The 18,562-nt window shown below is 40.2% G+C and overlaps 1 protein-coding gene across 2 annotated transcripts in view; it reads right to left on the reverse strand.

Moving 5' to 3' along the window:
- The window catches only part of CFAP74 (cilia and flagella associated protein 74), a 3,161,205-nt gene that overhangs the window by 2,122,693 nt on the left and 1,019,950 nt on the right, over positions 1-18,562 (reverse strand). For both annotated transcript variants that reach the window (XM_044062943.1, XM_044062944.1), the window contains exon 12: positions 14,699-14,872. In XM_044062943.1, the coding sequence (XP_043918878.1) occupies positions 14,699-14,872 (174 nt within the window). The remainder of the gene's footprint in view (positions 1-14,698; positions 14,873-18,562) is intronic.

Below are 18,562 nucleotides of genomic sequence, written 5' to 3' on the forward strand. Positions count from 1 at the left end.
TTCCTTCCACTCTGTCTTTGTATTCCTAAATCCTCCATAATATAATTCAAATTGAGTTTTCTCAAAAACAATCTAAAATCTATCAGTAATTTGCCTAAATTAAAATTATTTGTCGGAATGAAATTCAGGCCCTTTCTTAATACACTTTATGTAAATAAATTTACATCAACATCTGATAGATTCAAAATTACAACTTCAAATATTTCACAATTATCACATATGTCCATGGAGGATGTAATCACCATCTCCGTCTGTTCGTTCCTCTGCCCTTCCCCTGAAACTGTGTGGTATTGTGCCACTTCATAGTTCTCTTGTTCTGCTCCTGTTTCTTGTGAAAAGGAGTAGTGTTGGTATTAGAAGGTGTAATCACCTTTTCCGCATAGTTCATGTTATTGTTATTAGCGGGAACCATATTAACAGCACTAGTCGAGGGTAGGGCTGGAAAATCCTCTTCGAGTCTTTCCCCATTCTGATTGATTACTACTTGGTTGCTAGCTTTTTCTTTTCTTTCTGATGTCACTGGTGTGTTATCAGAGTCATTAGTTTGCCCAAAGTTCTGATACACTATAGTATCAATAGGTACAATGTACGCCTGGTCATTGTTGTATGAAAAAATGTCTCTTTTTAATTTCGACTGCTTTCTGGCTATGATAGTTGACTTGTGTCTATCCGCCTTAATTTCTATACCATTGTATAAATCTTTACATTGATTAAAGCTAGCAAACCCATGTATACGTTCATCCAAAATACTTATGTTCTCCTTTAAAACGTTTACTCACTGTTGTAATGTTCTATTAATATTCTCATCATTTTGATTCCCGTTTCATTGTATAAATCAATCAACTGTTTACTTAGTGTGTCTCCAGGAGACACACAATTAGGGAATTTGGCTGTTCGTAAGCCTCTAGGTACTATTTTTCTTGCTAAACATTCACCTAAATACTGTATCTCCAAATTTAACGTCACAAATTTTAAAGTAGATTTTTCCAATTCATATATGCTTTTTTTGCACATTGGTTTATCGTCTACTAAGGTACTTACTGTGTGTGACGCTGACACCTCCCCTATATTCGAAAATGGATTGTCCATGTCTCTGCTGAGATACTCCAAAATGTTGATTTCGGATGGTGAGTGTTGCAGTGTAGGTCCACAATTTCGGTTCTGACTTCTTCCGTTGTTTCCTTCGACACGCCCCCAATCTGAAACACTTTTTTCTCTAATTGCTGTTGTATTGGTCGTAATCACTCTGTCGTTGTGCTCTGAACTCGCCCGTTCAGTTATTTGTCCACCATTACAGCTCTGACTTCTAACCTCACTTCCGACTACAATCTCAGTATGTGAAGTAATTTCCTCTGTAGAATTTAAAGCGACAGTCTCTCGTTTATCAAAACTACGGGGAGATGTCTCACACTGTAAGACCTCTAGTATGATCTTCTTTATCATGTCTTTTAATTCGTTTTGCGAATTTACTATTTCAGTATCCACTGAATCATTGTCCAATACTGAGTGTATAGTTAAATTTAGTAGCGTGTCTTCTGAGACTTCGTTAGCAGCCATGCTCCTACACCAAATTGGATTTTGAAACTCCAAAGTCTAAATAAATGGAACGTGAAAACTTGTAACGCACAAACACAACCCAAAATGATGCTGTAGTCCAACCACTAACGAATGCCACACTCCAAAGTCTTTTTTAGCGCTTTCATCCACTTTTTATTTTCCGTGAACTTCTTCAGAAACATGGGAAGTGACATAATTAATGACTTAAATACAAAATACTACAGGAAGTGATCTCACTGTTGTATAATTAAAAGTTTTTATGACTTTAAAACTCATATAAATCTTTTTTCTGTTTATAATAATATGATTGTTAAATAAATGACAGTAAATAAATAAATCATGGTTATTGAACACTTCATATTCTCAAAAATTTAGTATTAGGTGATCTAAAAACTCTTAATAATCTGTATATATATGTATTGTATGCATATCTAATGATTAACAGGTTATCTATACAATAAAAAACATTTTAAATTAATAACTTCATTCAGTCCTGGTGCTTGGTCTGTGCCAAATACCAGTTGCCAAAATGATTCTTTGCATTCAAGAATATTATTTAAATCCCCAAAAAACATTCCCTTTTGAACAGTATCTAAAATAAAAAATTCATACTTCTTAAAATCCTTACATATGATAGTATGCCTAGCCAAAGCATTATTCTTGTCTTTCTTTTGTATGGCAAGGCTATGTTCATATACTCTTCGTTTAAAAACTCTCTTAGTCTTTCCTATGTAGTAACTCTTGCATGTAACACAAGTGGCGAGATATATCACTAATTCACTATCGCAATTGTAATAGTTTCTTGTCCAAAAAGTGTGTTTTAGATGTTCCACTACTACAAAAGAAGAATTACTCATATACCTGCATTGTTTGCAGTTTGTACAGCTAAATGTTCCTTTCTTGTTGGTACAACATCTATCTAAATTTCTGTTCACGTTACTAGTATTCTTTCCTACCTCAAATAAAAGTTTTAAGTCTGTGACTTTCTTATATGTAAATTTGGGTTTCATGCCTATAATAGACACTAACTCTATTACCCAAAATTACTTTCCAATTATTTTCTATAATTGATTTTATAATCCAAACTTCATTTACTATAGGTAGTGGAAAGGCTGTTAAAAATGAATTCACCTGTTTTTCCTTTGAAGCATCTATGGAGCATACTCTGGGTGCACCTACAACCGTCTCTTCTGAAAACAGTATTGGTTTAGCCACTCCTTTTCTTAAAGGTAATACTTCACTCTCAATTTTTTCTATAAATTTTTCAGAATAACCTCTTTTCATAAACATTGATCTTAAAAGTACCAATTCTTTTTGAAAAATAACTTCTTCTGAGGTTAATCTACTCAATCTTATGATTTGACCTTTTATGACCCCTCTTTTCATGTGAATGGGGTGTAAACTGTCTTTATGTAAATAACTATTTGCAAAATATGGTTTTCTATAAATCTTGCTCTTAAAGGTCTTTGAAACTTCATCAATAGTGAGAGTCAGATCTAAAAAGGAAATTGTCTTACCAAATTCTCCTATTTTAAAGGATAAAAAATTCGTACTCCGATTTAAATCTTGAACAAGTTCCAAAAATTCTTCTTGTTGTCCATTCCATAGAAATAGCATATCATCTATGTATCTACAATACTTTATAACTTTACTGAAAAGTGGATTGGTGGTCAAACTGGTGGTCTCCCAGTTGGCCATTACAATATTTGCAAAAGATGGGGCCACTCTTGACCCCATTGCTACCCCTGATTCCTGTTTGTAAATGATGTTATTAAATTTAAAAAAATTATTATCTAAAATCAATTCCATTAAAGTACATAAGGAATTTATTTTAGTTGCCGGAAAATCTGTATGTTTTACTAAATATTCTCTCATGTACTCAATACATATTTCCTGGTCAATACTGGTATATAAATTTTTTACATCTAGGGTAGCAAAAAACATGTTTTCATCAGTAAAACTTGTATCCCTTAGTTTTTCTAATAAATTCCACGAATCCCTGATATAAAATTCAGATTTTTGAACTATAGGATTTAAAATATTGTCCAACCAAATCGACATGTTTTCTGTCTTAGAGTGTTTTGCCGAAATAATAGGTCTAAATGGTGGTTTGATGTCACTATTCTGTATTTTTGGAATACCAAAAAATAAAGCTAGCTTAGGATGTTCTTTGTACAAAAATTCATATTCCGTCCTATCTATTTCCCCTTGGCAAAACATGTCGAACAAGGATGAATCCATTCTTTTGAACTTTTTGGAAACTGTTTCAAGATTTACTTTAATATATGTTTTTTTGTCTTGTAATAGTTCTTCTATTGATGTCTCATAGTCCCTATTATTCATTATAACTAGTTTCCCACCTTTGTCCGCCTTCATAATTCTGATATCTTTATTGTTAACCAAATTTTTTAAGGCTAACTGTTCCTCTTCTGTTAAATTATTAGCAATACTAGTGTTACAGATATTTCTAAACTCATTCTCACATAACTTTTGAAAAACCTGTATGGTATTAATCAATGGAGGATTGTATGTACTAGGATTACTAATGATGTTCCTCCCACTCTGTCTTTGTATTCCTAAATCCTCCATAATATAATTCAAATTGAGTTTTCTCAAAAACAATCTAAAATCTATCAGTAATTTGTCTTCCTGTAGTATTTTGTATTTAAGTCATTAATTATGTCACTTCCCATGTTTCTGAAGAAGTTCGCGGAAAATAAAAAGTGGATGAAAGCGCTAAAAAAGTCTTTGGAGTGTGGCATTCGTTAGTGGTTGGACTACAGCATCATTTTGGGTTGTGTTTGTGCGTTACAAGGTTTGCAAACCACGTTACTTCACAAAGAATGGCTTGCACCTGTTTCTTATAGGCTTTCGAATATTTGCTAAAATGTTATCCACCCCTTTTTTTTAGGCAATGCCAAACTGACAAATCTACCAACATAGCAAATAAAACCCAAAGAAATATAACAGTGCTGCTGCTCAATGCTAGGAACCTAAACAAGAAACTCCACACCTTATGAGCTCTCCTCACTCTGGAGAATATATCCATCTGTGCCATTACTAAGCTACCCACAGAAAGTACTCTGGCAGTGCGAAGCTTCAGTGCCTTCCACACATTTAGACCATCAGGTGCACAGACAGGGACACAAGGTGGAGGACTCTCAATCTACATTAGCAGCAAGCATAACTTTTAGTTATGTACTTACCATAACTTTAGATGTTTGGGATCCATCTCGCCTACATTCAATACTGATGGGCTCTGTGCCGATCCCTCGGCTCCGACTCGGCACGCTATGCTATAGAGCGAGGCCTCTTATTGGCTGAGCTATTTCTTATCCCAGGATGCACCACCACTAATCCCCCAGATCTTGTTTGTCCGCATTCATGCACACATGCACAACTTGTTTATATAACATTGTTAGATGTTTCAAGATGAAACAACAGGATTCGGACCTTCTGATATCCTCTGATCTCCAAGGCAGGGGGAAGGAGGGTGGGTTATTGAATGTGGCGAGATGGATCCCAAACATCTAAAGTTATGGTAAGTACATAACTAAAAGATGTTATGTGATCCTATCTCGCCTACATTCAATACTGATGGGACAGTGTCCCTAGCACCTAAATCCTGGGTGGCTCATTGGAAAACACTCCTGAGCACTGTGGAACCAAATGAAGCTCGTCCTCTAGATGCCACATCCAATTTATAGTGGGAAATGAAAGTGTGCGGGCAAGACCATGTAGCCGCAGCACAAATGTCACTAATGGCAAGCTTAGAATGAAATGCTACCGAAGTAGCCATAGCCCTTGTAGAATGAACTTTAACAGAGGTGGTAAGCTCTTTATTAGAATAAGAATAAGCTTGAGTAATACAGTCCCTGATCCATTTGGCAATAGTGACCTTTGTGACGGCTTTGCCCAATTTATTGTCCGCAAAGGATACAAACAACTGATCTGTTTTCCTTGTTTGTTTGGTCCTATCTAAATAAAAATGCAACTGCCTGTGGACATCTAATGTGTGGAATATGAATTCCGCTTTGTTAGAATACTTCAGAAAGAAGACTGGAAGTTCTAATGATTGTTGTAGGCAGAAACTGGAACAAACTTTAGGGACAAAAGATGGATTTGGCCTGAGAGATACCCTGTCTTTGTGAAAAAACAAGTACGGAGGTTTCACAGACAAAGCTTGAAGCTCTGAAACCCTTCTGGCAGAAGTAATTGCCACCAGAAAGGCAGTCTTCCACGATAGAAATTTTAAATCACATGTCGCTGCCGGTTCGAAGGGGAAGGAAGTTAAGGTGCGTAACACCACATCGAGATCCCATGGAGGAGCAGGATGAGAAATCGGAGGTCTTAAAAGCGCAGCACCTTTCAAGAAGGTCTTACACAATCTGTTGCTCATTAAAGGTGGGTTTATAGATTCGTGAAAATTGGAAATAGCTGCCAATTGAACCTTGATGGTAGAGACTGAAGAGCCTTGATTGAAAAGAGAAGTTAGAAATTTCAGTACTTCTGAAACAGGAATAGTGATGGGATCCAGGCCCCAGAGTTGAGCCCAAATAGCAAATCTTTTCCATTTGCTAGAATACAATTTCTTTGTAGCAGACTTGTGGGCCGAAGATAAAATGTGTACAACTTCTGGATCCAATGTATGACTCCTGACTATCGTCGGAAGAGGAGGAGCCAAGCCGTCAATTTTAAGGTGTGTAGGGACTGGTGGAATAGTCCCGACTGATGAACCAAAAGGTCTGGGATCTGATCCAGGAACCATGGACCTTCCAGAGCATATTTCCGAAGATAGGGGAACCATACTTGACGAGGCCAGTAAGGAGCAAGTAAGATAATTTTGCTCCCCAAGAGAGATGCCTTTTGGATCACCCTGGGAAGGAGAGGAACTGGGGGGAAGGCATAAAGCAAGCCGGAGGGCCAAGGACGGGCTAGTGCATCCCTGGGGCTCTTCCCCAGAGCCGAGGTGAGGGAGAAGAACTTTTTGCACTTCGCGTTCAGTGGAGTTGCGAAGAGGTCGCAACACGGAACTCCCCATTTGCTGAAAATCTGATTTGCAACTGTAGTGTTCAGAGACCATTCGTGAGGAGAGAGGATGGTTCTGCTCAGTCTGTCGGCTATCACATTGGACTTGCCCGGGATATGAGTAGCCACTAGAAAGCGTTTGGTCGACACTGCCCATTCCCAAACTCTCATGGCCTCTCTGCAAAGAGGATAGGATCTGGTCCCTCCCTGTTTGTTCAGGTACCAGACAAATGACATGTTGTCTGAGTGAACGGCAATTACGCCCTGAGGGAGGTAATCATGAAGGGCTTGAAGGGACAGAAGCACCGCCCTCATTTCTAGGATGTTGATATGAAGTAGAGTCTCTTCTGGGTGCCATTTGCCTTGGACTGACCTGCCCAGGGAATGCCCCCCCCCACCCCATCTGGGAGGCGTCCGTGGTCAAAGTGGCCGCAGGAGGAGGTGGAACAAAGGGTCGTCCCTGATCCAAATTGGAGGGCACTAGCCACCAGCGAAGGTCCCATTTGCAGGTTTCCGTGATCCATATGAGGTGACTGAGAGGGAGTTCCTGAAAGGACCACTGAGCTGAAAGAAGCCACTGGAGAATTCTCAAGTGCAACCTTGCCAGGGGAACTAGAAGAACCGTGGCGGACATGGATCCCAATAGCTGCAGGACCATTCTGGCTGGGGCTTTGGATCTGGGAAGTAAGGCTCGAACTTGAGCCTGTATGGTTTGTATCCTGTCTGTAGGTAGATAGACCCGCATTCGGTTTGAGTCTATCTCTACCCCTATGAATCTTATGCGTTGAGATGGCAGCAACACAGACTTTGGCCAATTGAAGGTGATTCCAAGGGAATTGCCCAATGATATTGTGGCTTGTAGGCTCCGCAATAGTAGATGCTTGGAGGTGGCAGTTAGGAGCCAGTCGTCTAGATACGGAAACACCTGGAATCCCAGACTTCTCAGGTGAGCAGTCACGACCGCCAAACATTTGGTGAACACCCTGAGGGCTGTGGTGAGACCAAAGGGCAGCGCGCGGAACTGAAAATGACTGCCTCCTAGGCTGAAGCGCAGATGTCTCCTGGACGCTTGATGTACCATGATATGGTAATAAGCGTCCTTAAGATCTATGGAGCACATCCAAACACCTTTCTCCAGCAATGGGAGAATGGTTTGTAGGGTGACCATTCGGAACTTGGACTTTTTGACTGAATGGTTTAGAGTGCTGAGATCCAAAATGGGTCTCAAGTCCCCGGTCTTTTTTGGCACCAAAAAGAATCTTGAGTAAGTCCCTAATCCGATCTGGTCTGCGGGGACTGGTTGGATGACTCCTTTTTGCAGCAGCTTTGAAACTTCTGAGGCTGCAGTTTCCCGTTGACTGGGTGGCGGGTCCGGGATTTTTTTGGACTGAGGTGGAGAGTGAGAGAAAGGGATGGTGTAACCTCCGGCGATAATTCGAAGCACCCATCGGTCCTGAGTGATACCTTCCCAGGCTTTTAGGTGCTTCGAAAAACGACCCCCGACTGGCTCTGGAGCTGCACAGTTGGGCAATCCCTCAGGGACTGTGAAAGGCTGAAGAGCCATGAAAGGACTCGCGGTCTCCAGTGTTGCGAGGGCCTCTGCCGCCTCTGGGACGGCGTCTTCCAGAAGAATTTCCCCCTCCCCTGCCTCTGGAAGGGGGATCGTCCTGCTGTGAGGGGTAAGACTTTTGAGATCTACGGAACCACATTTTCCCTCCTCTTTTAGCCTTGGGATAAGGCCGAAAGGGAGTGGAAAATTGTGCCCCTACGGCAGTCAAAGTCTTACCTTCTTGCTCGCAGCGGGTCAGTGTGTCCTTTACCTTGGGTCCAAACAAGGAGGACACATCAAAGGGGGCGTCGGCAAAGGAAGACTTAAAGGCCTCCGCAAAATGACACAGGCGGAGCCAGGCTTGTCTCCGTAGAGCAATGCCTGTACCCACCGCTCTACACGCCCCTTTGGCCGCATAAGAAATGAGCCTCATGGACGAGTTAGAAATGGACGACAGTGTAGCCAGCTGAGAGCCAACCGTCTGGGCCAGCTCCTCAGGCAGGTTACCCAAGAGGGTATCGGAAAGTTCTTTAATCAGATCCCTCTGAAATCTGGTAAAGTGCTTGAGATAGTTCAAGGACCTTAAAGTAAAGGCCGCTGAACTTAGGGTGCGCTTAACGTACCGATCCATGCTCCTAGACTCCTTATTAGGAGGATGGACGGACGTCGAAGCCTCTGCTACATCTTGCTGAGTAGCAGATGCCACCACCAAAGCATCTACAGCCACACCTTTAGTCAGGAACTCTTTTTCCGGGGGTGCTGACAGGAACTTATTAGGACGAGCAGGCACCGGTTCCACAGAGTCTGGGTGTTCCCACGCCCTTCAACAGATCAAGTCCAAGAGCTCGTCGAAGGGCGGAGACACCCAGGAGGCAGAGGGCTGAGCCCCAAAGGCCTTAAGGAACACCGACTCATCAGCAGAAGGGGGTTTGGATTGCCAGCCGCCTTGTTGTTTAAGGGCTTCCAGGATGTCTGCAAAGGAGACATCATCTGAGGACGACTTAGGGGACCCTTCTGCATCATCGAGATCAGTGTCTGATGTAAGAGACTCATCAGGGGAGTCAACGTGCTTCCTCTTGCACAATCTTTTCCTGGGGGGTTCCTCTGAAGAAGCTTCAGAAGGACCTCCAGGAGGGGGAGAAACCCCAGTGGGGGTAACCTCAGGCCCCGGGGCTCCGTTGTCTAAGGACAGGGGGACTGCCAAAGACCCAGTCTCGGTATGCAGGGAAGGAGCTGGGGAGACCGTGGAGGTGGCCAAAGATGATTTGGCTAATGCACTCCTCATAGCCCTGAAGGCGGGACCACCAGAATCCTGGGAGGGTCCCACCTCCGTGGCCACGACGGTAGATGGCACTCCCGCAGCCGACGCACCGAGAGGAAGGCTTGGGACCGAAAACATCAGTCCCGAAGCGTCCCCCCCAGGGCCGACAGAAGAAGTCCGCGTACCGAACTCCGACTCAAGAGCCGGAGTTGGAGTAAGGGTCGGGCCCGACCCTAAAACCTCTATCGGTTCCACCAGCACCGGCTCCAATGGTGCCGAGGCTGTTGGAGGAGGAACCATAGTAGCAGGGTGGACCATCGGCTCCGAAGCCGAATGGGCTGGAGCCGAAACTAACTTTTGAAACACTGGAGACTGGAAGAGTCTTAGGAGCACCCTGTCGCTGTTCGAATCAGACATCTTGGAGGATCTAGATGACACCGATCGGGTCCGAACCGATTTCTCCATCGGCTCCATAGGACTAGGGGACCGGCTCCGAATGGATTCTATCACTATCGGTTCCGAGGGAGATCTCAAAACAATTTCCCTCGGTGCCGATGAGGACTTCGGCGCCGAAGGGGAAGAGTCTGAGCCGGCAACCCTCATCGGCTCCAATATCAGTGGAGCCGATGAAGATGACCCGCCTCTCGATGCCCCAGTCCTCGGCTCCGAAACCAGAAGGGTCGAGACTGGAGGCATCAAGGCAGACCGTTCCGCCCTCGGCTCCAAAGTCCGTGGAGCCGATGGAGAAGCCTGCCTAGGTTTTTTGGCAGTCGGTTCCGACAGACTGGTCGGAGCCGATGCTTTTTTCTTTTTTGAAGGAGAGGAAGAGGAAGATAAAGCCTCCTCGAAGGATGGCTTAATCAACCCTTTTAGAATTAATTTGTTCTTCCTCTCCTGGAGGACTCTTGATAAAAAGGCGTGACACACGCTACATGACTCTTGTAGGTGCTTGGCGCCTAAACAATAAACGCACGAGGAGTGGTCGTCCGTTATGGACATTTTATAACCACACCTCGCGCATTTTTTAAACCCAGAGGGTCTATGCTCTTTAGACATGCTAACAAACCTCTAAGATTAACAATAATAGACAAAAACTAGCAAGTTCTAAGTTTAAAATAAAGGTTTTTTTTTTTTTTTTTTACCAACAATACAGTAATAATATGGAGAACACACAGAAAAAAGAGGGTCATGACCCTCTAACTTAAGCAGGTACTTGACACACAAATAAAACGCTAGAAATAGAAAATAGGGGAAGGCCCCTCTAACTTAAACGGGAAACCTTCCCTTAACGAAAAAACACAAATTCCTCAACAGATTTAGATAAACACACTCGTACTACAACAATAGCTGTTAAAACAGCTTTTGGGTTCAAAATAAGCAAATTCCTGACAGGAAAAGCCTGAATAAAACATTACTTAGCCCAGCCAAGTTTGAGACCACGTCCTAGCTTGTAAGCGGAAAACGAGATCTGGGGGATTAGTGGTGGTGCATCCTGGGATAAGAAATAGCTCAGCCAATAAGAGGCCTCGCTCTATAGCATAGCGTGCCGATCAGTATTGAATGTAGGCGAGATAGGATCACATAACATCTATATGTTAGTTAAACGTGATGAAACCCTGGAATTTATCCATGTACAAATCACCAGAGATAAAGTCCCACACCATATCCTAGCAAGCTCTAGGTCACCCTCTATGTCCCTAGACTCCCATGTTTCTTGTAATCATTTCACCTTGAAAGAAAGTTAGGTATTTTGTAGGAGATAACTCTGCTGAAAGAGAAATACATAAACTATGTCAAAGAGTATAGCAAAAAGTATCCTCCCATATGCATACCCTGTTATCTGTTTACTCCTTTCAGGCTTGGAATGTGTTTGTGTTTTAATCACAAGTTGAGAAAGTTCTGAACTTTGTATGAACTAATCTTTTCTTTTTTCTAATTTTAAGATATAAAAGGAATTGCATCTGAGCATACAGTTGAATTTCTTTATCTTGAGATATTCCAGTATCAAGGTACTTTAAAATAAATAATGTTTGCATCCAAAATCTCTGACTGTGTTTAAAATTAAATAGTTGCATGATATTATTTGCTAACAAATGTTCCTTTTCATCACCAATATGGGAGACCACTGCCCCCCTGTGTCATGTCCTCAATGGTGGGGTAAGACCACAAAGCTGTCTCCTTTGAAATAAAAATCAACCTGTAACTCACCTAACCTTGTAACAGTTAGGAATTATGCCTAAGTAAACTAAATCTTATTAAATGAGAGTTTGTCAAAATTCAGGGCTCCTCTCAACACCAAGTTCACAGCAACCTAAGCAGAACCAAGTATGTACAACCATGTAAATGGCTGTATAGAGGCTGCTGTGCCTACTACAAATAAGCCAAAAACAAATTCTAAAAGCAAACCACACTGGTAGAAACCTAACCTTAAGAGAGTACATAACAAAAGGAAAAAAGTCATGGCAAAAATCAGGAACAGCAACTCCCACAATGATAGGAGTTCTTTAAACAGGAAATTAGGAGGACAACAAGGCCACTTATAAGGTCAAGATAACATCACAGGCTAAATACACCACAAGACCCTCTACAGCTATATCCAAAATCTCAAAGGCAGCATATAGCAGTGGGCTAAACTGGTGGTCGATTGTGCCACCTTCACTGAGCAGAATAACACAGCAAATCTGCTGGCTGGCAAATTCAGATCAAACTTCATCCCCCATTCCCCCCACCTCCCCCCATGAAATACCAACTACCATAATCCCCCCAACTATTAACAGGGAGCAGATTCTGGTGGTGCTCGCTAAGGCCAAAAACAGAGCCTCAGTGAGCCCTGACAATATTGAGGGATGCCTCCTGAATAGCTTGAAACATGAACTAACAGGCCTCAAAATAGGCTTTGTACCACAGGAATGGAAAACTGCAATGTTCATCCCACATCACAAGGGTGGACTATCAACTGACCCTGGAAATTACAGACCTATTAGTCTTACTAGACTAATATACAAAGCCATGGAATGAATTATCATGGAAATGATCAATAAAGACATAGGCAACCTTCAGACACTGGAGACAACTCAGTTGGGTCTTGTCAAGGGAAGGTCATGCCTACTAAACCTGATGGACTTCTTTGAAAAGGTCACCAAGGCAATGGATGAGGGGAAAATGGTGTATACCACCTACGTGGATCTCGCTATGGTGTTCAATGCAATACCTCACTCAGGTATAGTTGACAAACTCACCACACTGGGAATAAACCCCCTAAATAACTTGCTGGATTGTCAGTTGGCTCAAAGGGAGGACCCAAGAAGTCAGGATTGGTAATACAACCTCCACTAAGAGACCAGTCACCATTGGGGTACCTCAGGGCTCCATGCTGGGACCACACCTATTATTTTTCATGGGTAAAGGCTATTGTCAAGGCCCTTTGGCTGACCAATTTCACAGATGCCTGCAAATTGGGAGCTACCATAGATTTTTCCCTATGACGCAAACATCTTACATGAGGGTTTCACACAGACAAATGACTGTGGCCAAAGTCACAAACTAAAACTCAATTCCAAGAAATGCATTACATTGTCTTTTGGAAAAACTGCCATCCAAGCTAATTACTCCATCAATAAGACACTCCAAGAGTTAATCTGGCAGTCAGGGATCTGGGAACATATGTAGACAGTAATCTGGCCTTTGACCAACATGTTGCCAAGGTCATAAGAAAATCATTGTATGTCGTCCAACTTATACTTAAGGGCATGGCATCCATTTCCAAGGAAGTCACAGTACCACTTTATATGGCCCTTATCAGAGCCATCATTGAGTATAATGCCCCATTCGGCATGTACCTGACCAGACATATGCAACAGCTGGAAATTGAAAACTGAACTTAACCACTGGTGATCTAACAAAGACTGTTGATGAAGTGAAAAAGACGGACCTAGAACAGCAAAAAATATTTCTGGTGATAGTTTGCATTTACATGATTGCCATGGCATATCTAAAAAAAAAAAACCTCATTGCCACGTAACAGACTATGACAAACTTGAATCTTGCTCTCTCTGAGAATTTGTAGATCATATGATTACTGAGGGATAATTTTTGTTAACCTAGCAAAGTACTGAGAAAGAAGGACTGGTGATATCGTGATGCTGGATTGACTGCTTAAAGAAATGGAATATAACTGATGAGCAGCGCAAAAGAATTATTGCCATCAAAAAATACTGCATTAGTGATGCTTGCCAGTAGAATGTATGACAATGGTTTAATGCAAGATAGGTGTGATACATGTATGTGAAAAATCATGCAGTCATGCTGGGACTTGTATGTTTTCATTTAGGTGTTGTGTGATTCTCTGTTTTTTAGGTTATGTTTGTAAAAAAAAAAAAACTAAGTCTGTCATGTACAATAGAATATGCACTGTTACCACTAGATTGAGGTATTGCAAGGAAAGCACCTTACACTCTAAACTTATATTAAGTAATGGCTGAATATATGATATTTGACTACAACTTTATCCTGCATTTAAAGATGGTACAGCTGCCAGTATTCTTGTGAATGCTTAATTAAGATAGAATCATGTAAGACTGGATTGCAAGTATATGCATGTATCGGCTGATGTTATGATGTAAACAAATGACACGTTATGTAGAAAAAAGACAAGGTATGATATCTTTCTTCTCTGTCAAGGAATTATAAAAATAAAACACCTTTTAGTTGACATTATACAGTCCATTGTGGTTAACTAAACACTGATTTGCAGAGCAGAAAAATACATTTTAATTAGGAAAAAAAAGACAAAACATGTTATATGTTAATTTGTTCTCACATTTAGGATATTAACTGTAAAGTAGAAATAATCTATGACATGTAGCAGGTTGTGTTGGATTAGCCTCTTCCCGACTTCTAAATCTAGACACTTGGACTTCGCTCCTATGACCAAACCATGCCAAGCTTGAGTAAATACTATCATAACCAACATCAGTGCATGAGCTACTACTGTAACAACTCATTTAAATCTTTCAACAAGCCTCTGTTTTCTGTCAGAATTAGAGCTGTATTATGTAAACCATATATTTTGGAGGATATGGCTGAAGCCACATGAAAACATCTAGTTTTAATCTCAGAATTCTAGGCTGCTATTTTACAGCGATAAATAGTAGGCCATGGCATACTGCTAAAATGGCTCCAAGTGATATAACCTTCGTTTAAAAACAATGTAATTTAACTAATAAATGGATTCTTAAAGGGCTCAGGTAATATGAATGGGGTGGGACAGAGATACCTGAAAATCAAAGTTGATTAAAACTGACCTTGAAGTAGATAAGTTCTGGTTTGCTATAGAAAGGACATCCTTTGAACTCTCTACCAGCTGCAACTTGTTTACGAATTATTCCCTCCCGGTGTTTCTCCAAAGTTCTGGCCAAAATGTCCTGTTCCATCTTACTTGCACCAGTGGGTTTAGCAGCACATTCATCTTTTGGAACCTACAAAATAAAAAAGAGCAATAATGTATCTACTGGCCTAACTGCTCCTATGCTGACTAATGAATATCCATTACAAAAGACACCTAATGACAGCCAGTATATGCCTAAAATTTTCCTTAATTTTATAAACATTCTTTATTTTTGTAGTACATGTTCTTCATCGTTTAATTACACTAAGCAAAAATACAGTAGAAAAAAAATAAATGTTACACAAATTAAAATGTACAATTCACTTTTCATTATGTTAATAGTAAACAATTTGTATCTCAGCACTAATGTAATACAAGCAACGGCCCAAAGTATTTTCAGTGCAATAGTCTCTAAAATAAACCCCAACAGCAACTTTAAAACAGCATTCTTCACTCCCAGTTATAAATCTTAACAGACAACTCAATGCTCTCAAGGGAGGAAGCTAGTCATAACAGCATCCAATATGTCCAGCAATGTGCCTCTTCATTCATCATTCTATCTGGCTACTTACTAATTATGGCTGAGATGGAGTGGTAGTGTTGTGTAGATTCTAATTATCATTTCCTACTTCAGTTTTGAAAAGCTTCCCTTCAGTGTTTGAGAAAACAAAGTAGCTCAATGACTATTACTCATTAATACTATAACAACTATTTTTCAAACCAAAGGGAGCCTTATAAACAATGAACATTTTCAAGACACTCTACATATAGTGCAATCTTCATGCATGGGCATTACACATTATAACACCTTGGAATATGTTTTTCATGTTTTATACCTAAAAAGTACATTTTAAAGTCTTAACATTTCTATAGTTCACAACTGGAATCTCAGATTTAGTCATATTTTACTAACTAATATATATTTTCACTGTATTTCCTTTATTTATATTTTCTATTCTCATAATAACAAGTTTAACAAAACACTCTCTGATTCACTTAATCATTAGCTGCAAAGTCAATAATCAAATATGCATGGTTCTAGTTATTCAAAACGTGTTCCAATAACTGGCTCTGTTGGGTCCATTTAGTTTTAAAAATCAGGCTTGGTTTTCTGGGGCCTCCTCTTAACTCAAGATCACTGATTGTTCTGATAATCTTCTACCTATCATCAAAACATGGTCTTTGTCTTTTTACCATTCCCCTGTGATTACTTTATAGCTACCAAGAGTATAAAGCACACTAACTTCCTTGACGTGCCTCAACACCCCTATTTCCCTTGTACTAATAAAAGAGATTTTCTTTCTGATGTCGACATTTGCTATCCAGGATTTTCCTTATCAAGCATTGAAAATCTATTTTAAAATTGCATTAATTTTGGACAGGAGCAAAAAATATGCTCCCTGTCCCCCACCTTTCCTATGTCACATTTCCAGCACGTCTGACACCCTAAACATTTATGTAGCCCTTCTTGGGTATAGAAATATTTGTGGAGACATTTTCACCCAAAAGTTCAAAATTTCCTGTATTTAGTTATTTGTATAAGCATATGTCTCTCCACTCCTCCTCCACCAAATGCATTCCTAGTTTTTTTCAACCACCCTTGTTTTCCATTTTAATACTTTGCTGTCATCACTTCTCAAGATCCCTCCATACAACCTACTAATTAATTTGCTAGTATAGGCTATTTCTGACTTAGCCTGTATAAATAGTTTAATTATCTCTGGCGTGTTTATTGCCATGTTTCATTTCTCTTTTTCTCTTATTCATTGCTAATACCAGATCCCTGCAAGTCATGCATTCATTCTCTCTAAAATGGAAAGTCTGCTTAGCCTCCAACCATTCTAGTATCTCTTCCCAGGCCTCAGTTGCTCCCAGGATATGAAATTTCTACCCTTCTTGCACCAGTCTCTCAATTACAGGGTTTGATATTAACCACTCACCAGAGCTATCCTTTCAGAAGCAAATCTCTTTTCCATTCATCAGACCTATTATGTCCCAGAATTCTCTTGGTCATACTAAGTACATTTCACAGTGTCCTAACTCCCATTCTCCTCTGGAATATTCTGACCAAGTATTTAGTTTTTTATTCTTTTGTCGTCCCAAATCTGTGAAAACATCAACTTATTTCTACCCCATGTTAAACTGCCCATTTACGCCTATCTTAATTTTGTCGACTTGTAGTAACTTTCTAATTCGGGGACTGTAAGGCCTTACATATCCAATGGAAGGATCAACTTATTCCACTTTTTTATCATCCAAAATTATTTTTTGTATCTCCCTTTTCAATATGTGCCAAATGTCTTCCACTTCCTGATATACAAAACCTTAAACTACAAATATGCAGGGGCCTATTAACATTTTTAAGGCCAATACTTTATTATCTAAGTCTAATGATAATAATTTCCACCTCCAAATGCTTTTCAGTGGCTTCTCTTTTACCTTTCTCCATGTTTCCTTTGGAGCATACTCACACCTCATTGTTAGCCATACTCCTAAGTACATCATTTTAAAATGTCCTCGCATATAAGGATACTATTGCGCCAAATCAAATGAGGGATATCAGTTCACTGGAATAGCTTTAGTCTTACTCACATTAAGCTTGTATCCTGAACTGTTTGCAAAAGACTTCAGTAATTCAAACAATTTAGTTACACCATTATCCAGTCAGTCAAGTATAACATCACATTATCTACAAACAAATCCTCTTTTTCTTGATTGTTATTCCAAATGAATCCCTATATTTCACTCTTCCTTTTGAGCAAAGGGATCTAGACATAGAGCAAACTACTAAGGGGGGAAAAGAGCAGCCCTGTCTTGTCCCTCTTGTTATTTTTTTCTTTCCCTGTATGATCCCCCACGCCCCCAACTCCACCTTTATGTAAACCTCAAATTCTTGATCTGCCTTAACCCCTCAATAAAGTGAGGGTGACAACCAAATCTTTCTAAGACCTTCCACAGGAAATCACAATGCACCCTAACTGAATAACTTTCTGCATCAAGACTAACGATGAACAATGGGATCTTTTTATCCTCTACTTCCTTAAGTATCAATTAGGTTGTTTTTACATTTTCATTATTTTTCCTACCTGATCACAATTTATTAACATGGGGACTATTTTAGCTAGCCTATCTGCCAAAATTGACATAAAAAAATCAAAACAATGGTTTACAAATGATACATCTCTTTATAAAGCCACTTTTGCAGTGACTTTACTTTCCTTAAAAATAATTGATAACACTGCTTTTTCCACGATTAGTAATATCCCACTATACAATGCAGTCCATATCTCTTTTAATTTGTCCCTTCCTTCTTTCCACACTTCTACTGGCATACCATTTACCCCTGGTGTCTATACATTTTTTGCTTACTTATACTACTCTTGACCTGTTCCATTTTTATTGGGTTCATTAAAAATTCAACCTGAGCCATGGCCAATCCAGGTAAGATCAGGTCTCAAAAATTCCTCAGTTCTTGGTTCCCATTCACCCCTTAGGTATTGTCTAGTACATAGATTTTTGTAATGGTTACCTACTATTTCTGCTATTTTACTTGACCCATTACATATTTGCCTTTTGTTTCATCTCTCATCTTTGACCTCTTTCCTCCTTCTGTTGTCTCAACTTATGTGCTAAAACCTTATGCACATTAAAATTATAACTTCATTTGACTTTGTTCTGTTACAGATGCTGGTGATCTCACAGGAAACCCAACTGCTACATGATGGGTACATTAACAGTAATTATTTATGGTAACCATTTGATGATATCAATGAGCAGTTTT

Source organism: Protopterus annectens, chromosome 2.part1 (genome assembly GCF_019279795.1).
Source record: "Protopterus annectens isolate FY-2018-M chromosome 2.part1, PAN1.0, whole genome shotgun sequence".
Lineage (NCBI taxonomy): Eukaryota > Metazoa > Chordata > Ceratodontiformes > Protopteridae > Protopterus > Protopterus annectens.